Source organism: Notechis scutatus, chromosome 3 (assembly GCF_049901735.1).
Source record: "Notechis scutatus isolate UNSWTSFEM ecotype Mainland chromosome 3, rNotScu1.2, whole genome shotgun sequence".
NCBI classification, from domain to species: Eukaryota; Metazoa; Chordata; class Lepidosauria; order Squamata; family Elapidae; genus Notechis; species Notechis scutatus.
This window is the reverse complement of record NC_142011.1, coordinates 73875146-73902369: the sequence shown is the minus strand read 5'-3', so window position 1 is coordinate 73902369 and position 27224 is coordinate 73875146. Positions and strand designations below refer to the sequence as shown.

Sequence of the window (27224 nt, the reverse complement as noted above, 5' to 3'; positions counted from 1 at the left end):
AATTATCCATTTTCACACATTTGACAGTTACTGTGGGTTAGTAATGATCAATAGAATACATTAGAGCAGAAGAATTGTCCAATAATAAGCGATGAAGCTGGCAAGGCAGGAACCAGCAATTGCTAAGCTAGAGAGAACCATTATGAAAATAAACCCCAGGTGCCAAGACTATCAAGAGACTAGCCAAGAGCCCATTAGCTTAGAAAGATGGTGCTGATGATGAAGCTGAGCTTTTAAACATTGCAGCATAGATATTTCAAGCTTTGAATTCCTTTTTCTGGGCAATCAACTGTTGGTTTTAGAGGCTTCATTTTTATCTGCAATAATGTTTCTAATCTAGAGAGCCTTCTGCAAATTAAGTCATCAATTGAGTAAGGGATTGAGCACCTAGAAAATGATGATCAGTTGGTGTGAAGCCTAATGTTAACTCCCAGAACATTTTTAAGGCTTAATTTTTGTATCAAAAGTAATATGTATTTATTTGCTACCCTAAGGAATGTCTGTGCTTGTAACATGTGTTAGTGACTATGATTATGGAGAATTAGTAATTTCATTTATTCTAGATTTATTAATTTATCAATTCTAAGAGAATGCCTTATGTGAGAGATATATTAGTTGTCAAAAGATAATCCATAGTTTTAGAAATAAATAATGATAACAAAGTTAAGGGAAGAAGCAAAGAGACTTGTAATTGGCCAGATTACTGGCCAGACCTCAGAATGTAAGTAGCCCTTGGTCACTAGATTCCACACAGTCATCTCCTGTGGAAAGACAGCAGGAGGTCATGTCCCATCTGTGTACTCAAGAACTGGTCACAGCCCATCAGCAAAATGCTTACTTCTACCCATGTGAACACCAAAGGTCATGGGAAACTGGCAAGAACAAACAAAAGCATAGATATAAAGAGTGAGGAAAGACAGGAAGGAGCAGACGCTATTTCATTCACACAAAAAGTGGAAACGTGGCTGGAGGTAGGCCTCATCCTAGCTTGGTTCAACCTATCAGTTGTTTCTACCTTCTGACTTCCTTTGTGATGCTACTGTTTCCCATGGTTTCCTCTATAACTCGGAGATATGGTTCAGGAGTAGCCCCCTAAAGAAATTTAGGTCTCTGAGCCTTGCTAAGAAGTCAGCATTCATTTTATACAGGTTCTTGGCAAAGTTGAGAAACCTATGTGCTACTTCCCTAACGAACAGAAAACAGCAGTTGAGACCAACTGTCTTAGAATCTTAGAATTCTAAGGAGGTACCACCTAAGTCAGATGTGCATACACACACACACTTGCACAAACATGGAGATTATTAAGTAGTGACTATCACTTTTTCCCCTGGCTGATCAAACATCTGGTAACATCAGAAACACCTCGCACAGCCAAAATCTTTGAAAAAATCTTATGGATCATCTAAGCCAGTGGATCTCAACAGTTTGCCAATGGAATTTCCAAAGAGAGTTTTGTTGTGGACTTCCATTACCCTTCCTCCTATACATAAACAGACCGAAATCTGCATTGGAAGAGAAACGATGCCTGCGGAAACCTATGACTTGGTTTGGAGTATAATAGAAATTTTTATATTCCCTTCTCCCCATTTCCTTTCCTGAGATAAACAAGAAAATTGGATAGATAAGAATAGTGAGGAAAGCTTTTTTGGGGGTAAAAAGAACAATCGAAATAGGGCCTGTGAAAAGGAAACCCTGGGGCTTGGCCCTTTGGGATGGAGATAAGAGATCTCATGTGGCTTTTAATGATGAATCTTCTTTCTGCATTTTCTGCTGGGATGAGAAATAGTGGTTCATCTTAGTCTGGGTCCTTCAGATACAGTAGATTACATCTCCATTAAAGCCCAGCCAGGGTAGAAATTTAATCCATAATATCTGGAGGGCACCAAGTTGGGGAAATTTGCTAAATAAACTGTAGTATACATTTTGAGTGTAAATTAAAATTGTTCCAACATGACAAGCGGTAGCGGAAATGTATGGCTACTACGTAAAGATTTTGATCATCTCATATATCCGAGAATTTTACTTATTTATGAACTACATTGGGCATACACAGTACCTTTTTGTTGTTTTTCCATGACGATCATTTATTTATTTTAAAAATCCTCAACAAATGCCCTGCTGGTGACATTTTCCTTTCTGTGGTTGGAAAAAAAAAAGGATGTTACTATGCTGCACCAGTTCACTTTCTCTCCCTCATTTGTTCAAAAATATACCATCTATACTTGGGCCCATTGATACATCACCATACCATCTATACTTGGGCCCATTGATACATCACACACAATATATGACAACACTTGCCTATTCAGTCTTACAGATAGATCTTTCTTCTTTCATGAGGCAGTTAAATACAAATGGAACACTTCTGTGGGACTTCCATTTTGTGCCTGGGGAATTTCATGGGATTATAGTGCATAAGCTAAAAAGAATCTAAAATAAATAAAATAAATGGAAGACCTTTTCAAACCTAATTACTTTGTAGGTATAAAGCAAAGAGGAAAACATTCCATGTTTAGGAAAGTCCACGTGCCAGTATATTCATATTGCCAGCTTGTGATTTCACATTCAAGATTTAGATTTGATAGGCTAATTAAGGACATATCTTCACAATGCAATAAACTGTACAAATATAGTTGAGTAGGTCTACTTAACATCACTGCATTTTTCTCCTGAGCGGTACAGCTTGTTTGGGTCTCATTGTATCTTCTGTTAGTGTTCCTGGGAGCATGTAAAAGGGGAGCACCCATGTTTTATTTTCAGTTTATTATTCTTCAAAGTGCCATGCAGAGAACACAGCAAGCCCTAAATTAGTTAGAAATGGGAGAAGGAGCCAGCAGGGACAAGTGTCCTATCATAGGTAGCAAAATGTCCTGGGACAAAATTTAGCTCTAATATTTAGATCTCTTGAGAGACAAGAGTCTAAGCAAGATCTTATTCAGGATTAAGGTAAAATGTTTTAGAAACATTAAAGTTCAGGCACTTCAATAGTAAGCACTGTGTCAGAATTCTGACAAGGGCAAAAATCTAGATGACTCCCTTGATGGCACCAAAACATGATGAAGCTTAATGTCTTTGTTGCCATCTAGTGGTAGTCTGGAATTTTGCTATCTAGATATGGCCACATGAGTTTCAGACACTGAATTCAACATTGCACACCAAAGATGGTAGACAGTAATTCTTTCAAAACATCAGCACTAGACACTGAATCTTTAGGATTGATCTCCCCACATTTTTTTATCTTTGCCTTGCCCCTGCTTCTTTCTGAAGAGAGTATTCCGAGGGGCCATGACAGAGAGAAAGTGCATATTACAATAATCCACCCTTAGCAATTCATCTGAATGCAGCTAAGTGTAATTTTTTATATTCCTATTTTATATACAAGCATTACGTGCTGAATGTAGGAGATACCAACATTTTTGTTAAAGGATTCGGTCCTAGGAGCACTTGGACATATATTAAAATAATGGCTTTCAAATTGCAGGGTTCTTTTTTCCAAAGATTTTTGAGGATCTCAGTCTTTGGTTATAACATTTACAGAAGTGTTACTAGATCCAAATCTCCAAGGGATTTACACATACGAGCTTATTGCCTATTACCTTAAAAAACTGTGAAAATGGTTGTCTCTCAGGATTAAGTTAGACATGACACTCCACACTCAGCACCTGCTGTCTACATTTAAAAGACATTTTCACAAGAGCTCATTAGGTATAGAGTGTCTTGTTATTCTTCCTTGCAAAGGAAACCAGGCATGCTCCATTTTTAACAGCAACTTTAAGAAGCATCGGGAAAATGCTTGTACCTATCCAGATAAATTTTCAATACTTAAGCAGCCCTCTCCACTTAATGTGGTATAGGTGACGGCTTTATTCACCGCATTAATCTTAGAAAATTACTTCATTATTGAGTGGTGAAACTGCAGTGCTTAATTATGTGGCATGTGACCACGATGCATTTCACAGTGGTAAAATGTTTGGTCTGCTTGGGAATTGCCGCTTCTTTTTGCTTCCATTCTGCTGAAAGCCTCCCTAATTATTGTGATGCATTGCAGAAAATGGGACAAAATGTTGTCGAAACCCCATTTTGCCTGTGTGTGCCCGCCGAGAACAGCTAAAGCATTATATAATTTCCCCATCCCATCTCTTCTGCTGCACTCTCAAGTACTGCTTGTATTCTTAAAAGGGATATAAATCATCATTATCAACTAGGCTGGGAGTGTTGCTTGCTGGGAGATGTGGTTTGAAAAGACAGAAGGAAGAAGGAAGAAAAAGAAAGGGAACTGGTTGCCTGGATGTAGGAGGATTTGGAAGCCTATGCAGCACTTATTGGGCATGTTTTAATATTTGAATATTTGAATAAAGCTCATGTCTTTAATCACTTGGCATTCATTCACTTGCTCTTTGATATGAGCCTTGCTTAAACAATCAATTTGACCAACCATTTGGGTGGAGGACTTTGTTCTCTATATTTTAAAAAGTCATGCTCTTCAGTCACCCCCCACCCCCGCAAAGGTTACCAGAGCAATATAAAAATCAGAAACCATCTCAATCCTACTATCCAAAAAAGATTATGAAGAAGAAAGGGGGGGAAAAGCATCACTTAAAAGATTGAGAGGAAAGAGAAAAGGTGTAACAACAAGGAGTAGTGTTATGTGCTCTAGGAATGATGTAACCGTGTGGTAAATCTGAAATGTGATTTTCCTCTTTACTTTTTATTCTTTAAAAATGGACCAATTAGCGACATCACCAGGGTGACGTAAAAAGGAAAGTTGAGAGTTCGGCAAGGCGAGAGCGGATCCAGAAAACCAAGGTAATGGATTTCTCTCTTTTTGAAAAGAATCTCCAATTTCTTCTAGGACTAGAATCGATTGCCATTGATAAGGCTTAGAGATACATGTTGGCTTAGGGTTATCAATTCTGGATTGCAAAAAGTCTCAGTGATTGCTAGACAGCATCAAAAGAGAGTTTACTGAATTCCCTGGCTGCCTTCTAATGGTTGTCCTGTTTTTTGTTTTTGTTTTTTTTGCAGCATAAATTCAGTGGCCCTACGCTTGATCTGATTTTATGAGCTGTTCCTTTCTCTTATATCTAGCAGTTACATTACTTTTTATTCTATTCATGATGGGTATTGGGTTACATTCTGTTACTGTTTCCTAATCATTTTCTCAGGGCGAGGCATAATTACATTTATATAAATAAAAAAGGCCAAATTTGAGAGCCCGTTTGATACAGTGGTTGAAGACACCAGGCTAGAAACCAGGAGATAGTGAGTTTAGGCATCCCTCTGACATGAAGTCAGCTGGGTGACTTTGGGCTGATCACGCTTTCTCAGCCCTAGGAAGAGAGCAGTGGCAAACCACAAATATGTCCAAGGAAACTGCAAAGACTGTAGTCCCCAGGAGTTATACGTGACTCAAAGGCAGCAAAAAAATAAAACAAAAGCAAATTTTTTAATATTTGAAGGTTCAGGTGTGGACCTTTATTCTCTAGGGATTTGAAGATATTGGTTGCATTCCTGGGTAGAAGTCTTATTTACAAAAAGATTTGCCAGAGAGCATTATTTCCTAACAATATTGTTTACTCAGGTAACTCAAGCCATGTTCAGGCATCACTGTTCCATGTTCAAACTGATGCTGGATGAGGAGTAAGCAGGCCCTCCCTTTCCTTAGCCGTATGCTTACAGTACAGCTCTCTGCAGCAGCCACATTCACTTTACAGAGAATTGCCTTTACATGAATCTACAGGAGTCTGACTGTCTCACATGGGCTCGCTTTTATATTGAATTAAGTCCTTGCTAGAGGCTACAGGCCTTATAAATGGAAACCATCTCTGCACATGTGTCACAAGCATGACATTATAATAGAATGTGTGGATGACCTTGGGCAACGAGGGGAAGAGATGCTGCCTAGGAAACCATCCAACAAGAGAGGTAGGAGCCTTCAGTGGCTTAATGGTCTGAGAAAGAAAATTAGGGAGGACCAGAGGTGGTATTCAGCAGGTTCTGACCAGTTCTGGAGAATCGGTAGCGCCCCACCCCCATCTGTTCTCTGCCTCCCGAGTCCCAGCTGATCAGCTGGGTCTTCTTTTGTTGCTCTGCACAGGAGAACGGAGCTGGAAAGCAGATTGGGGAGGGATTGGGGATTTTGCAGTATCCTTCCCCTGCCATGCCCACCAAGCCATGCCCACCAAGCCACACCTACAGAACCGGTAGTAAAAATTTTTGAATCCCACCACTGGGGAGGATCCACCCTAATGGATCAAGCAGTTAAAAGTGGTGGTGGGTAATTTTGTACTTTCAGACTTGCAAGATTCTTTTAAGGTAGCCTTACAATAAAGCAGAATTAGTTCACCTAGTCATATTTCTGGATGGATTCACCTGGGACAGCTGAAAGACATGGAGAAGGAGGCTGTTCACTGTTACTCATAAGATAACTTGTACATGTATATGTCATGTCAGTGTTGTCATTTCTCCTTCTTTTAGGTGGAACGAGCGAGAAAGGCAGCAGATGGTTCCCATCACGTGCTTTCCCCACATCCACCCACTGTCCCAAGAAATCGCTTTGGGCGGCGCAAATTGGGTGAGAGAGGACCATCAAGTCACACGGTGAGTCTCTAGTGAGACTCTATAGGATGAATGATAGTCCTGATTCAATGTTGTTCATACAGTTTCCTGGAGCTGGAGCCCTGGTTTAATGGAATGAAAGTGACATCATGCAAATTTGCAATACCGAAAGACTTATCTTAAAATGTTTATTCCCTTTTAATCCAAAGGATGTAAAGGTGCCAAACATGGCTGTGGTTATAAAGGACATTTGCAGATCTCCACCAAATGTATATAGATGGAGAGATAGGATTTTAGTGAACTATGGCCAATCAGGAAGGCTATGGATCCTGTGAGGAAATGTTTGAACAGTGAAAATAAGATATTCACAAATAGTCCTTGGCTATCTGGAAACTAAACAAGTCTGCCATCCATTTTATCCATGAGAATTTCTCTGAATCTCTCTTCTAGTTTGAAATGATTTTGTAAAACAAATTATCTTTCATTAGACTGAATTGGTAAAAAGAAAAATGCTGGAGATTTTGTGGCTCAATTGCACCATACATACTTATTTTATCCTCGTAACAATTTAGCAAGCTATGACTTGTTTAAAGACTGAAGTATCTATAATCACATGAATATGGAGATTTGGCTACTCAAAGTCAATCTTATAGGTTTTACTTATCTTTATTTATTTATTTAATTTGTTAAGGCGTCCCAATTCTAGAATGGTACTGGTTGGCTTAAAATATACGTGAGGTATTCTTTTTTATTGAAAAATCACAATTAAAACAACATGCCTAGACCAACTGCCTAGACCAAAAGGAGCAATTCCAATATATAAAAAAGATTTTATATCATGCGAGTTCACTTACAATTCATGTAACTTTTTCATGTCTGTTAAGTGTGTGTGCCAAATAGATCTTTTAGGCTATGTAGGAACTCTGTTGTGGAATGGCAATACAAAAAGCCCTGCTTGATTTCATAAGAGTCTCTTGTACGAATATTATCTTCTACATAATCTGACTATTTTAAATATATCTCTATTAGAATATAGCTGTTTTTTTAATACAGGTAGTCCTTGACTTACAACCATAATGGAGCTGGCTATTACAGTCACAAGTGGTGATGGCTGTTAAGTGAGACGGTCTAGCTTATTGGACTCCTCCCCCCCCTCCCTGCCCATCTACAAACTCCACAAAGAAATGATGTCTCCTTAAAAAACAAAGAATCCCCTACAGGCTTGTGAGAATAATATTTGCTTACAGAATAGCATGAGGTTGCCACAAGGCAGGCAACTTCTATAGCAGTGGTTGCCAACTGGTGGGCCGAGGCCCACTGGTGGGTCTTGAGAAAATTTTGGTGGGCCGCAGAGAAATGTCCCCTCAAAGCACACCCCGCCCCAAGCAATTAATCCAGGCTGAACGGGAGCACAAGGCTGTGCCACCCACATGACCCGCCAACCCGCTGGCCTTTACCCTTCAGCTGAATGCAAACCTGCAAAAAGCAGCACAGCCCTCGCCGGCCAGGACAAGGTAGTGGTTCTATTGCAGCAAGAGGCGGGGCTGGTGGCACAGGTGGGCTGAAGCGGCGATGAAAATAGGCAGAAAGTGCAGGAGCGCCGTGCTACTTGCATTTGTGTGGCACTCCCACACCTTCCAGCTCGCGTCTCCTGGCCTGGTCTCTTCCTTGATGCCCGTGGGCTGTAGGTACGGCCTGGGGCAGGAAAAGTACCAGCTGGTGGTGGTGGGAGGGAGCTGAGTGGGCAAGTCTGTGCTCACCATCCAGTTCAGAGGTCCGGAATGGGGTGGCATCTGCATCAGTTTTCTCATCCCTCTCGGCGCTCTGCTCTGCTGCCTCCCCCATTGCTGTCTGGGGAAAGTACAGGAAAAGCGAGCAGAAACATAACTCTTACTGAGGCGAAAGAGCTGAGCTTGAGGAAGACATAGGCAAGAGAAGACGGAAGCTGCTGCCTTTGAAAAGCGCCGCTTTCTGTTGCCTGTGCCTTCCCCAATCTCCACTCTTTTGCCCCAGCGAGAGCTATGTTTCTGCTCGCTTTTCCTGTGCTTTCCCCAGGCAGTGAGGGCTGGGCTGTGGGGGGGGGGGGACAGTAGAGATGTCAGGGCTGGTCTCCCCCCTCAGCAAGCCAGGCCTGGAGGAACGCAAAGAATTGCGGGTGAGTGCCGGAGAAATGCGTTTTGGAAATGCCAATACACGTTTCCAGTGCGCTCTCCTTTGTCCCAAAGTAGAATTGAGTAGGGGGAAGGGAGCAGGAGGGAAGAGTAGGAGGGAAGGGGAAGCCTGGCTGGCTTTCCTTTGGCATGGGGTAGGGTGTGGGGGGGGAGACCAAATGCCCAGACCAAAAGAGTGCCGAGGAAGACAGGCTCCTAATAACCAGCCTGTTTGTGCAGGCAAGAGCTTGAGCTTTTCTGGGCTCAACATCCCCACTTCTGCCTCCACACAGGGAAGGAAGCGGTGCTCTGCTTGGAAGCGGTGGGAAAAACCTGAAGTTTAGCCTTGGGGGATCCTCTTCTTGTGTGAAGGCCAAAGGTGTGGGGGGGGTGCTGCCTGGTTATTAGGAGCCTGTCTTCCTTGACGCTTCCAGCCCGGCCCCTCCCCCAACTCCAGGCAGCTACACCTGGTAAAGGAGGGAGAGGTTTCGTCTGACTTGGGAGAAATATGAAATGACAGGAGACCAGATTGGGGGGTGGGGGGATTCTGCTTTTCTTCCATTTGAGGGGGAGCCGGTTCCTCCCTGTTCAGATCTTCCCAGCCTCCAGGCACCATGTGGCCTTTTTTGAATCCCAGCAGTATTAAAACCTCCCTCTTTCCCCCCAAAAGATGAGGGAGGCCTCTCCTTTCCATTCGCTCTGCCCACAGTTATGATTAAGCATTTATGATTTTGTTATAATTAAATAAGCATTTTTATATTTTTAATATATATATGTATATATATGTATGTATTAATTTTTTAATATTAAATTCATATTTAATATAAATTTTTTTATATTAAATATATTATTTTTTTAAAAGAATCGTATTAGTGATCCTCAGGATTTAGAAGTATGAGTTTGGTGGTCCCTGAGGTTCAAAAGGTTGGCAACCCCTGCTCTATAGGATTGCTGAGTCTTGCATTGCATCAACTGAGCAGGTCTCTGCAAAAGACAGAAAGAGAAATTGGGCGCTGCTGGGTCCTGGGGATGGCTGAGGAGCAGGCCAAGTCCTGCAAATCCCTGGATGGCTGAATGGGAAGAAGGCCTTGGCCTACAAGCTCTCAAAGCCCCACTTGCACTGGTAGTGTCTGCTTCACAGCTTTAGGTTCCTTGGGTGGCTGATACGAAGCAGGCCTTGGCTTATAGGTTCTCACAATCCCACATGTGCCAGTAGCATTTACTACCCAGCTTTAGATTGCCTTGGGAATGGGGCTGATTGGGAAGCAGGCCTTGGCCTACAAGTTCTTACTGCTCCATAGACATCAGTAGCGTCTGCTGCCCAGCTTTACGCTGCCTTGGGTGGCTGAGTAGGAAGAAGGTCTCAGAGGCCTGTGTGCATCAGTAGTGTTGGCTGCCTGGCTTTAGGCTCCCTTGGGAGGTTGAATGGTAAGGTGACCAACCGTCCTCCTTTAGGGAGGACAGTCCTCCTTTTGGAAGTTTTGTCCACCCTCAAAAAGTGTCCTCCTACATGACCTCCTTTTTGATATTTGAAGACTAATCTGTGTTAGGGATAACATTGTTTCCTAACGGTTTGGGAAAAAAAAAATGGACTGGTTTGTTGTGCATTTAACAATGTAACTGTAGCCAGAATCTAATTAATTAAAAAAAAAAAAAGCGAGGCATGCGCCTCTCTCTCTGACTTCTATCCCTAATTCTGATGGATTGATGCGGCTTGCTGGAGGGGGGGGGGTGTTTTTTCAACGGAGAGAAAAAAAGTGGACTATTTTGTAAGTGAACTGACATTGGCTTTCCACGGCTTTCAAAAAGTCGACAGACTGACTAAGCAAGGAGTTCATTTGTAGCTAATCTTAAATGGATAAACTTTTTTGAACCACGTCTGTTTTGGTTAACTAAACTACACTCCTTGTCTTCCTATCTGACTTCTGCACTTCTGTTTAGTTTGTTTCCTTAAAACCCTTTGGGAACCCCGGCCTAAATCTATCTCCGTATTTGATTGATGCCAAACCGATCCGTTGTGTGTGATGTGGCGTATTTGTATTTGACATGACGATTGGTCAAGGCTCGGTACAGTGCGGCAAGACGCAATTATGAGACGCATGCGCTCCACACAGGAGAATTGTTTTGAGAGTGTGTGCGCGCGCAAGAGTACGCCGCACGCAAGAGTGTGCGCGCACACTCAAAGTGGCTTTGTTTTTTTCCCTTCAGTTTATTTGTGTCCTCCTTTTCATTGTAAAAAAGTTGGTCACCTTATGAATGGCTGGGTGGGAAGCTGGCTGATGCCTGTAAGGATCAAACAGGATGGGGTGGGGGAGACAGATTGGGAGGGGGAGAACTGCAGCATCCCTGCAATTGTTCTAAGAGTGAACAACTTCAGGAGCTCTGCAGTGGCCATAACTTTCAAACTGAGTCATAAGTAGCTCTCAGGGGCATCTGTCATAACTTTGAACAGTCACTAAGCAACTGATCATAAGTCAAGGATTAATGTATCTATTTGAATGAAATACGTAATTGGCTTATTTCACTTAATTCATCTTCTGTACAATTTAGTTCAAGGAATATAAATTGATATAGATGTAAAACCTGTATCTATCCATCCCTCCTTTTTGAAACCAAAAGTCCAAAGGTAGACAGATTAGAATTTCAGAAATGTGTAATAAGCTACATGTTTTTAAGTGAGGGATAGGCAGTGTAGTGCCCTCTCAGGGTTTTTGATTACAAATCCAGTGTTTTTAGATATTTGACTTACAGAGTATTGGTTTACTCAACCTAACTTAACTATTTACCTCCGTGTCTTTTTATGGTTCAGATTTCTTATCCTCGACCAAGCACTGCTCCAGGAAACATACAACAGCCACTCCGACTTCAGCCCCTCTATGGAAATGTCGTGACTGAAGGTTCATCAAAGACTGGTTTGAGCTCCAGACCAAAGTTTCTCACCGTTGACAAAGAATATCATTTTACTTGTGAGGTTAGCATTTGCTACTTTACACATGCAGTATTATTGGAAGAATGAGGATATACAGTCATTTTGTACAATCATGCACAAGGAATCATCTCGCACAATTTAAAAAAATAGAATAGGAAATAATGCAGAATGAATTATGTTGGTAACAACAAAGGGTAATTATTTCTTACTATTGATTGCAAATGGTGGTGAGTCATCTAAGGAGATCCAGTGGAGGAGTTCCATGCTGGAGGTGGCTGCTGGTTTGATGGCAGATTCCACCTCCCCACTTTGTCTTGCTGTTCTCATTTTCTTTTTCATTGTTTACTTTGTTCTATTATTTTACTTCTGTTTTCTTTATACTTTTTCATTTCTTCCTTTTTATTGTTGTAAGCTGCCTAGAGTGGTGGCACAGTGGTTAGAATGCAATACTGCAGGCTACATCTGCCGACTGCTGACTGCTAGCGGTTCAGCACTTCGTGTCTCACCGGTTCAAAGGTTGACTCAGCCTTCCATCCTTCCGAGATCGGTAAAATGAGAACCCAGATTGTTGGGGGCAATATGCTGACTCTGTAAATCGCTTAGAGAGGGCTATAAAGTACTGTGAAGTGATATATAAGTCTAAGTGCTATTGCTATTACTATGGCGAGATAGGCTGAAATAAATTTAACAGATAAATAATGAATAAATAAGAAGAGAAGCAGCTTCTGAAAATAGAGGAAGGGGGAAAATATGCAAAGGAGTTCACTGCTGAAAAACTTGGATGTCTCTGAAGATTAGATGTTGCTTGGAAGCTACTTGAATATTCACTATTTCTGTAATGGAACTTATTCCTCTTTCCTTTCTTTCACTGTTTTTTAAAAAGATTTTTTAAATCTTGCCTTTAATATTTTCACAAATATTTCAAGGCAGCAAACATAACTAATACTCCTTCCTCCTCCTATTTTCCCCACAACAACAATCCTGTAAGGTGGGGGTTGGGCTGAGAGAAAGGGACTCACTTAAGGTGACCCATAGAGCTTATGACATGTATATAGAGACAAATATAATATAGAAGGGAAAAAACACCTTTTTGAAACTCTACAAAGGTCTAATTCCCAGCATTACTGCTCTTCTGAATTAAGTTGGAGTCAGCTTATAGTTTCTGAAAGCTTGTGAGATCAAAATACTTCCTAAAATATTGTTTTATGCAGCAGTTGTAGTTATAATGACGGAAACCAAATGTCTAGATGTGGTTTGGAGATAGTTCTCTTGGTTTAATCATACTAACTGAACCTGGGAGCCAGTCACGAGGACATAGTGATAAGAGACAAAGCAGTCACAAAAAGGAGAAACCTAGGCCACAGGAGCTTTGGTGGGGCACTAGTGGTAAAAATAAGGACATCTAAATGGCATGAATGGGTCTACCTGTACACATTGGCTACAGCCTAGAGTTGACCTCTGCCTTTATTAACAATATGTAATAATATTTCATTAATAATTAAACAATTGTTTAACATATTAAGACTACTAATAAATCATTCATACGCATACACACTGCAAAGTGACAAATGCTCAGCTAGTGCAAAGTGGGGTATTTGGTTAGAGTGGGGAGAACCCACCCTATAATAGCAACCACTTTATCCATAAATTGTATTGGACTCAGCTTGTAAATACATCATAAATATGGAAATAGTCTTCAATAGTCTTCAAATTCAATTTAAACTTACCCCATATGGTTTCCCGCTTTAGAAATCATAAATTTCTTGTAGTCCCATACAATATGGGTAAAACTAGGTGTATAGAACCAATGGCAGGCAAAAGTTGGTTTGATGCTAGCACTTCATATGTACCTCATTTTTAGCTTTTGCAGAATGCATTTTAATGATAAAAAAACAGTATCTCTACATATAAGTAGTAATTTGGTTTAGATCCTCAACCAGCAATTTGCGAGAAGTCAGACCATTAGAAAAAATGGTCTTTATTGTGTCTATAAATCCCACCCACAGTGCAGGAATGTAAAAGCTGAGGAAAAACAAACAACCTTTTCAGAAGCTGAAGCTCTGCAGATAAACCCAAGATGCAGGAATAAAAGCTGAGTGGAGTCTTGTACTTTCAGAAGTCAGTCAGGGAACCAGAAGCAGCATATGTGCAGGAATCAAGTCCAAAGTTAAAAAGTGATTTGCCACAAGAAATTTGACTCCCAAGCATGTGTTGCTGTAGCCCTGATTCAAGCATGGTGATGTACTTTTTGTAGAAGAAAAGTTATGGATCTTTTTCAGCTCAGACTCAAGGTCAAGTGAGAGCTTACCTGACTGCTTCAGAACTGCAGGCTCCTCTTCCAACAGGTCCTGCTTTCAGGGGTGGAATGCAAATATTTTTACTACCGGTTCTGTGGGCGTGGCTAGGTGGGAATGGCTAGGTGGGTGTGGCTATGTGAGTGGGTGGGCGTGGCTTCTTCTTTTTTTATTCTTCCCGATGATCAGCTGTTCCGACGATCAGCTGTGCTGGGATCCCCCTCGCTGTCTTACTGCTTCTCCTAGGAGGCTTCCCTAAGGCCCAGGAGGCAAAAAGGGGTGCATGGGGATGTGCTGTGCGGCCCCCCTGCACTCCATTTTTTGCCTTCTGGGAGCAAAAACAGGCTCCCAGGAAGCTTCCCTGAGCCCTAGGAGGCAAAAAATGTAGCGTGGGGGGGCGCTGCACAGCAAACACCCCCCATGTACCCCTTTTGGCCTTCTGGGCCTTAGGGAACCGGTAGCTGTTTTTTTTACTATCGATTCGGCCAAACTAGCATTTTTTACTATTGGTTCGCCTGAACCAGGCTAAACCGGTGGAATACCACCACTGCCTGCTCTTTTTGAGCAGATACTTGAGACCCCTCTGGCTCCTGAGTTGCCAGCTCAGAATATGTCAAACCTATTCCTCTAGTTCAGAATCTGACTCATAGGACACTGTAACAATTGATCCTGCTGCACTTATGAGCTGCCTTTTTAACACTTGTCACTTATGTCAATTGTTTATTACAAAATGGGGTCAATCTATAATCTATTTTATGCATGGAGCCAGGAATGGGAAATCTCTTTTAACTGGGAATCCAGGCTGAAACTTATGAAATTTAGATTAAAAAAAAAAACCCCACGAAGAAATATACTGTTTATGCATGGAACTACTAAATGGAAAATTTTAGCTTTCAACTGTTCTGTGAGTCTAACTGTTAATTAATGTTAATATTTGTTCAATTTTTTCAGGGGGACAAAGGGATGTTAAGGCCTGTGCATTCAATGGATTATTCAGTTGAAGTATCCCCATACAGACTTCCCATTATTAACAATTATATGATACCTATTCCACAACCACCCAGAAGTGACAAAACTATCATCCCCATGAAACCTGGGGGAAGAGGTCGACGGTTTCGCCCTACAACTTCATCTAATGGCCTGGAACAGTTGCTAATGAAGGTGATTCTTCTTCTTCTTCCCACTATTGCGTTCTTTTTCTTGTATAAGTAATTTGGTAATGTCCTCTACTAAGCATATAAAGATGTGCTGAAATACTTCCTTTTTTTTTTTGGCTAAAGAAATGCCTCTCTCCATCTTTTTTAAATGAACATAGAGATACATCTTTTAAAATAAAGAAAGTTGGCCTAAATACGTTTTCCTTTCCTGTAAAACCTTGGTTTTGTTTCTAGTGTCAGTCTTTTGAATAGATAAATGTAACACTTCGAACCATTTTTCTGAATCTAATCGTATTATTATTTCATCCAAGTTTTCCTTAAAGTATTTTTCAAAATGTAGTGTACCTTTTCCCAACCTGCAGAAGTGCAAAAATGTGAATTAGCTGTGAATTCTAGTAATTGCCATCAGAAAGCTTTTGCTCTATTTTAGGGAAGGCACCTGGGTAATGAAAGTGGATATAGATTGATACTATAAAGCAGATAATTTGGAAAAGAAAGATAAGCCCTTTTGGAGAAGATTGAGTATTCCTGTTAGTTAGAGAAGCTGCATTTAAATATACAAGTAATACTTTTAGAAAAAAGGTTATATATGATGTCCATGATCTTAAAGAACTTAAAATTACATAGGTTGAAGACATATTGTTTATTTGTAGCTAAAGAGGCCTAAATATAGAATCTTGAATAAAGTTTAAATTTACGAACATCAGGCTGTTGAATTTGCAAGAACTCAAATATTACTCATAAATCTAATCATTTCCACTATGTTGCATTGCCTTTTCCCCAGGTATGTAATGTCCTATGTCAGGAAACATATCTACTCCTTGGTCTCCATGAGCAAAAGTTAATGTTATATAAATCTGAAATTAAGGATGATGACTTTAAACAAAACACAAGTTACCGAGTAACTGAAATCCCATGAATTTCAGTTAATCATGTAAAAATAGTCTCTCTGTAAGATAAACAATTTCACTCCATTTGTTTCAAATTACTGGTGACTATGTCTGATTATGATTTAAGTATCTCAGATCCACCTTGCAGAAGTGGGCAGCACTCAAAATATTTTGAAGAAATACTTTCCCAGGGTAACGTCTTTGAAGATTTGCGCAATCCTACAGCAGTGATTGAGGACAAACCTGGATGGGGTAGAGAGGCGTATGAGATTCCTAAAGAAGGCCAAGGTTATGACACATACCTGAACGCCTGCCCCCATTGTCCCCCCCAATGAATGTATCAGAAGCTAATCATAAATAAATTTTTAATCTCCTGATATCTTTAGATTGTAGTCTTGTCTTTTTCAAGACTGGAGGTCATGGTATATTTTAAATTCATGATGCAAAGTTCATCAGTTGGGGGATTTGATATCCCCTCCCAGCCTCAGAAAACAGTCTCTGAGAATAGTCTCTTCAAAAGCTTTGCCACCTTGATACTGGAATTTCAATCTTGGGAAAATAAAAGGAAAAACTCATGGGGCATTTCCTGCATATACTGAGATGTAATAATTCATATACCTCCTGATGTTCAGGAGAGTTTTTAATTCTGGGCACTTTGAAATTAAAACTCTTGGCAATGAACAGCAATACTACTTTGCTAGACTATAGTATTGCTGTTCATTGGGAAATTGTATCAGAGAACATAGAATTTGTCAAATCGTCTATTACAAAGTGGAGAGAGGGGGAGAGATTATTTAGATCCTTTTCATAGACATCAAGATATTTCCATGCCAGTTCTTTTTCACAGTTAGAGAATCCATTATTAAAAAGGGGAGAAGTATACTGTATTATGCCCTTTGGGCTTGTAGACCTTATAGATTATTCTGGGCTCTGGAACTGGCCTAAATGTTCTTTTCAGTTAAATAAAATACACAAAATAAAATAGAAGGTCTATTGTGGTAAATATATAGCTGAAATGCCATGCTTCACTTTTTTCATTTTTTTCCAGGCTTTTCCAGCAGGTTTTTAGATTTATCAGAGGCTCCAGTGGGGGAGCTATCCACAGTGAGATTCTGAGTTACTATATTAATTTAAATAAATGTATCTAATCCTATTTTAAAACGATTAGTATGGATGCCATCACCATATCATCCAGCTTTAAATGTGGTTATTTATGTTTGGTATGAGAATGACTTCGATTCCTGTCTATTCACCCTTCAGAATCATAGGATTATTTTTAATTTCAGTATTCTCTACATCCTCACAGCATACCTAATTTTACGAATTCTTATTATGTTTCTTCTTACGTTTCTTCTCACTAAATAGTTCCAGTTGTTCCAATGTTATTTTTTTCACGCTGATACAATTTTTTAGTTCCACAACATTCTGTTGGAGTTGCAGTAACCAGTATTGTATTTGAAAGTGGTCACTTAGAAGTTTTATGGAAAGGCATTATGATATTAAAGCCATTGTGAAATTAGGGTTTATTGATGAACCTCTTCTTATTGATCCATACACTAAAATTTACCTTTTTCTCCCTTTGTGCTATACCAGCACAAAAGTGAGAGCCATTAGTTGAGTTAGGTTAATTCTAATCCTAGTTTAATCACTGGCATCTCCGGATAACCTCAAATAATTATCTGAAATTCTAAAGAACCCATGTCAATCATTCAGTAATGCTAGACCAGCTTGAAGAGGCAGTCAAAAGCAGCTTTGTATATTCCTAAAGCAGCTCTTCTTCATACATCAAACTTTTATACAGCCAGATTGAGCTCAGATTTTAGTTCAGCATGTTTCTGTTGGTGGGCCTTTTTGGGTGATATGTGCAAGAAATACTTGGGATGGTATAAATCCCTTTGAATTTTAGCACTTAGTACTGAAGTGATTTTGAAATAGAATGAGATATCATGGGAACAAAGGTCTAAAACACATATTTCAGCATGCTTCTTTGCCTTTTTATGCAGGACTCTGGAAAATTCTACAAGCCTCAAGTACAAAGCAATGCATATGTTACCATGGTCTATTTGGGAAAAACCGTGCACCTTTCATATGATCTTTTAGATTATCGAGAGGAAATAAAAATTTACCAACAGCATTGTGGAGGAGAAAACTTATGTGTGTATAGAGGCAAACTGCTGGAGGGAGGTGAGCCTGAAAAAACAACAACCCAAGAATTCATCTGAATTCCAGCAACTTCTTATTTTTATATGGATAAACTGTTAGAAGTGGTAGCAGAATTATTTCTGCAAAGCTTAGTCTGCTTATGTGTGTCCAGGGACTTATGTTCCAGCTGCCTCCAACCAAGTCTAGATTTACTGTTTCATGATTGAAAATGAGGCTGCAATTACTTTTGCAAATTGTGGAAGGACGGATGTACAGGGGTGATTTAACAAAATGCAGTGGGTTAGATTAATTTTTGGATGGAGATGCATGGTTAATAAAATGCTTGCAGGGGTAAAATGAATACCAAATTATTTACGTACAAGAAGCTATAATATATCAGTGTGAACTGTTTATCGCTCCAGAAGGGAAATGAATGCAGGCTTGAGGTTTGATTCTGAATGTGAATCAATGGTGATGATGTTGACTTAAGCAAAGCTGTTCCAGGTATAATTGCCGGCAGAAATGAGGGAAGAATAGCATGCTGGGTGGAATTAATCTCAGGCCATGGTCCTCGGCTATTGCTGGGGAATGATAACTTTTCTATCATTAGTTACCATTTATTTAATTTGTCATAGTGCTAGGCACTATGTGGAAATAATGTAGTCTATACCCAAAGGCCTTAAATCTGTATTAGACTGACTGGTTAACAACAACAACAGGGAAAGAGGTCAAGGAGTAATCAGTTGCTAATGAAGAAACTGTTAAAGAAAGCTGGAGTGGTATTTAAAAAAGCCATGGATTAAAAAAAAACTGAGGTTACAGAAAAAAATGAAAGGGCACAGCAAAAAAGAAGGACTGATCCATAAATATGCAAGTGAAGAGCAGAAGATACTGAGATTGCTATTGAATGAAACAGCAGATACTTAAGTTTCGAAAAAAGAGAAAAAGAAGAATTGCAAACTTGCAATAAATGATTCTCAACTTTTTTTAAAAAAAGCATTACTAATAAGATTGGACAAGGAGAATGCAGAGGTTTGGGACCGCAGTGGTCCAGGAAAACAGTTGGAAAATAGACAGAAGCAAGATTCAAACCAGAAAAGATACCTTAATGCAATTAGGACTTATCTAGTTTTACCCCTTAGTTCTGTCTACTTAGCAGTGGCATTATTAAAAAAAAAAAACACTAAATAGGAAATTTGAGGGCTTTGATCCTAAAGTGGTATATAAATTAGACTATTCTTTATTGTAATCCTAGTGAATGTTTGTCCTCCTACACTCACACTTAGATACACACACACATCTCTGCTATTTGCAATGGGAAAATACCTCCTCTCACTTAAATGTAATAGTAACTAGCTACTCTTCTTTCTACATTGGAATCCTGACATTCATTTAGTCACTTCTCATCTAGACTATTCAAATATGTGCTTTAGTAGTGTAAAAAAAAGCAGCTTTACAGGTAGTAGTTCACATCTTGCTTGGTGTTAAGTAAAGCACAGATTAAAATAGTTTCTTTGAGATCTGATTAAAGAACATTAAAGGTCTAAAAATGCATAAGTGGGGTTGGGTGGAAATGGATCTTGATAATGCAGAGAAAAAGAGTTGGATTTAAATCTCTGCTTGGAAGTATTTAACAGATTGGTCTGTTTAGTCATATGGTAAGGAAATAGTATGTGGATGTATGAATGTTGAAACTAAGACTAGCTTATTGTTTTTATTGTTGTTTTGTATTTAGGAAAGTTCTCCATTTTAAATATTCCCCTTTTTAAAATTCTGTTCATTTATTTAATGTATCCTGTTTACTTATTTAAACAACACAAGGTAGTAAACATGTCCCATACCCTTTCCTCATTTTATTTTTCCCACAACAACATCTAAAATGGTTCTGTATCTTGAAAGCTTACCAAAGATAATTTGAGCATGGATTTCTTCTAGAAATACTACTTCCCTATGCAGGTATGATCCCTTTGATTGGGGACAGTTTTGAAACATGCCACCTGCAACTTATAGGTTGAATTAGTACAGGAAGAAAGGGAAATATGCTTGTCTTGAACTGGTTCCTTGTCTGTCTTAATGTGGTCAAAAAGTCCACTATATATACTTTCTTTTTCTTTTTCTCAACTACAGAAACATTTCAGTTCGTCTCCAGGAGGCATTACGGCTTCCCCTTCAGTCTCACCTTTTATCTGAATGGAATTCAGGTTGCCCGATTAAGTTCTTGCTGTGAATATAAGCATCGGAAAGGTACTCGGCTAGGAGGCAAGCGTGGATACTTTGGTTTCGTCAACGTGGAAAGATCATCTCCTTGCTATAGGTATGCTTTGATGTTGATCAATCTGTTTTGAGGCTGTCTGTTGATCAATCTGTTTTAGTACTGTCTTTAGTTTGCCACCGAGTTTTCCCTTCAAGTGGTATATCTATTCAGATAGAGTCAACTCAGAGTCTATTTAAAGAGTATCTGGATCACAGCTCTGGAGGAGAAATCATATCAGTCTTATAAAGTAGTGAGTCCCTTTGTATCTTTAATATAAAAATAAACTATAGTTTATGAATAAATCTCTCTATATGTTTCCATCGGAATGAAGAACATTATAAGTTTTACATGCCATGGGATGCCTACTTATTTATGCTGAGAAAAATAACCTGATGAAGCATGAGTGGCATTGTGCGTCTTATCATGTTCTCAGAGCTGGATCTATGGGTTAGGCCCATTTGGTTCCCAAGAAACCCCTACGTAGGAGAACCTTTTCAAAGGGTCCAATGCATAGGATAGCAACATTAGTACAACTTGGTCAAATGGAGTTTTGTACATATGTCACTACTCACATCTAGAGGTCAATTTTCAAAAAGCTACACAATGCATCAGAATAAACAGCAGCCTGAATAACAGATGGATGTAACAGAAGTCTCCCCAACCCAGGAAAGCTTATCCCATCATTTTTATGGCATTTTCTCCAACTACAGTAAATTGATAGCTCCAGAATTTGCACTGTAATTTGAACTTGTAATTTGTTGCACATCATCTAGTGAATATACATGATAAAATAGTCTAAATACAGGGCTAGAATTAATAATTCTTGAAATACAAGAAGGCTCAACTTCTGCCTTTGATCTTGAGCTTTGGACTGAAATGGCTAAATATGATAAATAACCATATCAATAACAACCATATCAAAAATCAGTACTAAGCACTTGCTGAAATGCTCCAATGAAAGAAAATTTCCAAAAATAATATTTATTCAAACACAAAGCCAGAGTAGAAATTGTAACTCTTCTATGGAATGTTTGATCACCCTTTGCAAGTATTTTGATTCCAGAATGTTGTTAGCAATCTTTTCCATTACAATTGCAAAATTCTGTCAATTGATTCTCCTTGGAAAATGTGGAAAGACTGTTATTTTAGGCCATAAATTAGCTCAGATCTCTCTTGCCTAAGCTTCAGGACATATTTTTGTATAAATTCAGAATTTGATTATTTTTTACACATGACAACCACCGAACCATTAATTTAAATTATGAAATAGGATTGATTAAATATTTTCCAATTATCTAATTTTTAAATCTACTTTTGCCTGAAAGCTGCAGAGGAAGATTGAAACTTACTTAAGCCTATTTGAGAGAATATTTGAAGGGAAGATAGGGCACAGTAAGGCTGTTACCAGCAGTCCTCACAATCTGTGGCCTTAAAGATTCCGGGTTCGATTGTAAAGTTAGAAAGAAACATCTTTACATATTCAGCTGAACATAATTAGAATCAACTACATGATTGTGGGCCTAGTAGTTCATTCAAACTTTCCAGTGGTGTGGATAATTTTAGTTGCATTTATGAAGACCCAATTTTGTACACTTCGTTCCGTAAGCAAAAGTCTGAAGATGTTGACAATAAAGTCTCTACATGTTTGGTGGCAAATAACCAATCAGAATGCCAATTATTTCAAAAAGGCAGTATCTTATCGATTTCAGCTTGGTAAACTTAAGACATCTATTAATATAATGTAATGGATTAGACCGACTTAAAATAGTTTGTTCTCTTTGATCATAGTCCTTTTGTGATATATTTTCAAATTCTATTTCCCTAGATCTTACAGGCTAGGATGTTGTAGTTTGGTTGTGGAGGGGTATTGTTGGCTCAATTCTGTATCACAGAGCAGTAGACATACACAGTAGTTGTTGGTTACTTTTCAACTGTAGGTCCAAATTCCTTTCAATAAGATACTTATTTACAATTTGTGAGCATTGCAATATTGAACCTACATTTTAAAAGTACGTTTAAAGAGCACAATATGGAGAAACGTAAGATAAAAATTTCAGAAAGATGGTTCATATATTACATTTTTTTCAAAAGACGGGATCTTCTGGGCATTCTCTGTTTGAAAAAGGTATTGATTTTGCTGATTGTGCAAATAAAAGAATATGGCCTTTAGTTTTAGTCTAGGCCAGGAATGTTCTTTAAGCTTTTGCCAGAAATGAAAACATCAACCACATCCATTTCTTCTGTAATATTTTCATTTCTTTGATGTGCAATGCAATGAGAGACCAAAAAAGTGGTGCACATTTCCCCACTGGGGAAAATATTTTATAAACAGCAGTGAACAAAATAAGGAAAGGAAAGGAATAGAAACCCCCAGAGAGTCAAATGATTTTTCTGATAAGCATACTGCGCCATCCAGAAACACTTCACTTCCTCTTCAGAGTCAGATTTGTATGATTAATGTAAATGTTATGCTATCACTAATGTGATAAGCGCTTTCTGAGGACTGGAAAGCATGCAAATTCGAGCCATAGTGATACTTTTTCACTACATTTCTAGTCTAGCCGTATAGGTGTGTTTATATGCCAATTTATTTTGACAAAAAAAATCAGGCAAGAGAATAGTAAAATGCTTTGCATAATTACTCTGGGGAACAGTATATTCTTATGACATATCGTTGTTGTGCATTTTAATCATTTTCGTTGATTTTGCTTTGCGTAAAAACTCCTGTAACCTTCTCTATAAGCAAACTTTTTTTATTGCTACTGCAGGCTATTCTGTTAATTGATTGATTTGATTGATTTAGATCACGTCTTTCCAACCAGATGGCACTTAATTTGCTAGCTTACTTAAGCATTCGGATAGGAGGAAGAACCCCAGTTATCATACAATTATATTGTAGCCCAGTGGTTCTCAACTTGTGGTTAACGGACCCCTATGGGTTCATGATGTCATCACAGGGGGGGTCTATGAAGGCTTGAAGAAATGTTATGATTTAAATCTTGAGTTAAGTCTTGGGAGTCCGTGGCCACAAAAGGTATTAAAAGGGGGTCTCTACTGAAGAAAAGGTTGAGAACCTGTATTGTAGCCCATTGTGAGAACAAAGCCATTGAATATATTATTCAAATTTATACAGCCACCCATCTCACATGTATAACTCCTGGAGGGTTAAAAACAACTAAAATAAATATAAAAAGAACAAGTAAAAAAGAACAATCCAAAAACATATATAAACCATCATATCAAAATTCATAAAATTCATAACCATGGTAATCATAATAATAACACTCAGTTCAATCCCTGGGCCAGCTTAGTCACATTCTCTGCTGCCCATGCCTGATGGCCAAACTTTGTTTTCAGAGTCCTTTGAAAGGCCAGCAGAGTTGGCCTATGTCAGGGCTGTTAAATTCGAGGCTTAGATCTGGCCCGCAGAGCTGCCCTGGAAACAACGAAGGACTGGCCTGTGGTGCCTCTGCCAGCAAAAATGGAGCTTGGGGGCCTTATGTGGCCCTCCCAGGCTCCATTTTTGGCTGTGACAAGGAATGGAAGGGCCGCATGTGCCCCCTCCCATGCTCTATTTTTGCTGGCAGAGGGCTGCAGGAGGCCGTCACAGCTGAAAATGGAGTTTGGGAGCCCATTTTCACTGGCAAAGCACTCGGGCCACTACAGGCGCCCTGACACGAGTGATGTCAAGCTGGCCATGCCCACCCTGGCCGCACCCACCCCAGCTTCCCGAGGTCAAGAACAACCCTGATGTGGCCCTCAATGAAATTGAGTTTGACACCTCTGTCATATGTAATTTATTGGGGGGTGGGGGTATTGTGTTCTAAATTAAAGGTAAGATAGTCTAGATAATATAGAATTAAAAGAATGTTGCAATAGACTGTCATGGTTGAAACATTAGCCAGCTAGTTAGTCATGAGACTAATCTATCAAAAAGTAGTGGCCTCACCATTCTCCTACAGATATCTTCTCACAAGATTATTATCAGATTATAACAGGTGAGATGGACAGCCTATAAATCAATCAATCAATCAATCAATCAAACAAACAAACAAATAAATAACATATGAGGTGTGTTGAAAGTGGCTTCTAAAAGGTACCAATACCTCCACTGTGAGATTGTCCTTTGTTCCTATGTTTTAATGATTGGGTTTTGTTTTATGCTTAGCTAGCCATCCTCTTGGTTTTAAGTCTCTATTTAAATTATCTTAATTTTAATGGTTTTGAGTCTTTATTTAATATTTCTTGATTTTAATTGTTTTATATTATCTTTTTATCACTTTGTAAGCTACCAAGAGTTGCTTCAACAGTGAGATGGGTGGCATATAAATTTAATAAATAAAAAATAACCCATGAAATAAACTTTTATTTCTACAATTTCTAAGGAAATTACAACAGAGCTTAATCAAATAATGCTTCTATAAACTGCACCTATACAATTCACATTTATAGTAGAATCTGGAATATTTGCTCTCCATAAATCTTTGAATTCTTAATTTGGAATTTAATTGGGGAACTTGGAAGAAATCTTATACATATTTCATTTTACAGATTTTTTTTTTTTTTTTACTAAAAACGTTTTTCTCATTCTGTGGTCAGGGAATTCTGATCTTAAAGTGGCACTTTGATTTCCTCAAATCAGCACATTTACTTTAAAGTACTCTTTAAAATTATGTTAGCTGCCCTCAATTTTTTACATATATTATTTTATTAAGCTTATCATGGGAAAATAGGGAAGGTGAAAAGAGGAAAAAGAAGTATAGAATAAAGGAGAAAAAAGGAAGAAAAGCATTAATTTCTGAATATTCAGCGCAGTAGAATAAAAATAGAACCTTAACATTTTACTTTTACATTTACTTTTTGTCTAATATGTACTAACCATTTCTATAACAACAAAGTCAAAGTTTCATTTTTTTCTGTCTCAAGCACAAAATTCAAAAGCAGTTTCCAAGCAGAAACAAAGTTGGATGTATTTTTTTGTTTAATTAAAACAATAATTTGGCCATCAGTTTTTTTCAGCCATACTTCCATTGTGGAAATTAGTGTCTGTTTCCCTTTTTTGCATGTATAGCATTTTTGCTGTGTCAATCTATATATTAACAAACTTCCAGATTTTTTTTTTTTTTTCAAATTCTTCATCCACTAAACCTTAAAGAAATGTCTCTGGTTTGATTTTTATATTTATTTTGCGAATCTTCTCTATTAAAATATGAATTTTATCGCAGTAATTCTTGTCACAAATGCATCAAGGCAAAAAGTTCCTTCTTTACAGTTCCATTTCCAATATATATTTAAAGCACCCTTATACATCTTTCACAATTTGTCAGGTACCATTGATATATCATTTTATAAACATTTTCCTTTAAGTTATAATTCAATATAAATTTTAAATCCTTCATCCACACATTTTCCCATTGTTCTAGCATTACATCATACCTAAAATTCTTTGCCCATTGAATCATACAATGCTTTTCATATTCATTCTCCAAATTCAGTTTCAATAACAATTTATAAACCTTGGCAATTACTGCATAGTACAGTTTCAAATTCATTTTTTACAGATTGTACATTTTTACAATCCTATAATTTTTTGTGTCTAATTTAAATCTTTCTTTTAATTTAAAGTAGGTATATCAATGAGAGAGACATCCGTCTGGCTCCAACTCTTCCTTAGACTTAAGAGTGACTATTGCCCTCAAAATTGATTTTATAAAATCAGTTGCCCCCATTTTGCTTTACATTAAGCTTCAATCCAACATTCCATTTAAAAAAGATTTTTAAAACTGTGCCATATTTTCCCTTAATGCATTATGAATCCATTAATCTGAAGATGTACTGACAAATGGAAATTCACCTCCCTCCCAGAAAAGGACTCCCTCTCATCGTATAGTTTTTCATTAGGGTCAATTAGCTGATAAAACAATTTAAAAATTCTCCAGCTACTTTGGTAATGCTTGTACAATTCCAATATATACATATCTTTTTGTTGTATATTTGTTGTATATCTTTTCCTGTTTTTTTTTAAAGAAATGCGGAACTTTCTCTGTTTTTTTTTCTAGTAATCTATAGAATAAGACACTTTTAGTAGTATGTTTTCATAATATTGTACTAAATTTTTATCAGATGTATCATTACAATGGGCCTGGACAGAAAGCCTACACCTCCAAAAAAGAAGACTCTTGAAGAAAGCGCAAAGCTGGAAGATTGGAAGAAAGAGGAAGTGACACAAAAGCTGAAAGAGGAAAAAAAAGTATTACCGGCCCACTTTCCTTCGGCTTCTGCATTAAAGAAACGAGCTGCAGAACATGCTGAAGAAAAGAAATTGGACACCAAAAAAGGAGAAAAAGATAAAGATGAATTTGAGGATACCCAGAAAACTGCTACTTATGAAGGTATGGTGTGAAAAGAGAAAGCGAGTTGGTCAGTGAAGGGTCCTTGGTGCTCTCAGAGAACACCAAGGACCCTTCAGTTCAACCCTGAGCTACAAATATTCCCCTTTATCAGTGTAAGTTGCATGAAGGAATCCCTTAAACTGAATTGATCTGAAACAGCCATCCTGGATCTACTGTCCTCCAGGTGTGCCATATTTGAGCTCCCAGAGTTCCCAAGACAGCTATTATTATTTCATCCTTATCATCAATCATTCAATAAAGCCAAAATAGTTAAGCAGAATCTGATGTGCAAATAGGAACCAAATATCTTATACCAGTTGTTTTAATGGAATTTCACAAGCAAAATAGAGAGAGATCAACCAAATCAGATCTATGCTGCTTTGATCACATTTTACTGATAATAATTTGTTTCCTTAAATGTTTCCTTATGAGATCTCTTCTTGTTTCCTGGCATTGTA

General features: G+C 38.4%; 1 protein-coding gene across 1 annotated transcript in view; it reads left to right on the top strand.

Annotated features, from left to right (window-relative positions):
* ERICH3 (glutamate rich 3) overlaps positions 1-27224 on the top strand; it is a 71604-nt gene that overhangs the window by 19259 nt on the left and 25121 nt on the right. Inside the window, 7 exon segments of the mRNA XM_087960478.1 lie at positions 4735-4806; positions 6478-6600; positions 11518-11679; positions 14883-15092; positions 17982-18162; positions 20248-20434; positions 26498-26766. Coding sequence (XP_087816604.1) covers positions 4735-4806; positions 6478-6600; positions 11518-11679; positions 14883-15092; positions 17982-18162; positions 20248-20434; positions 26498-26766 — 1204 coding nt within the window.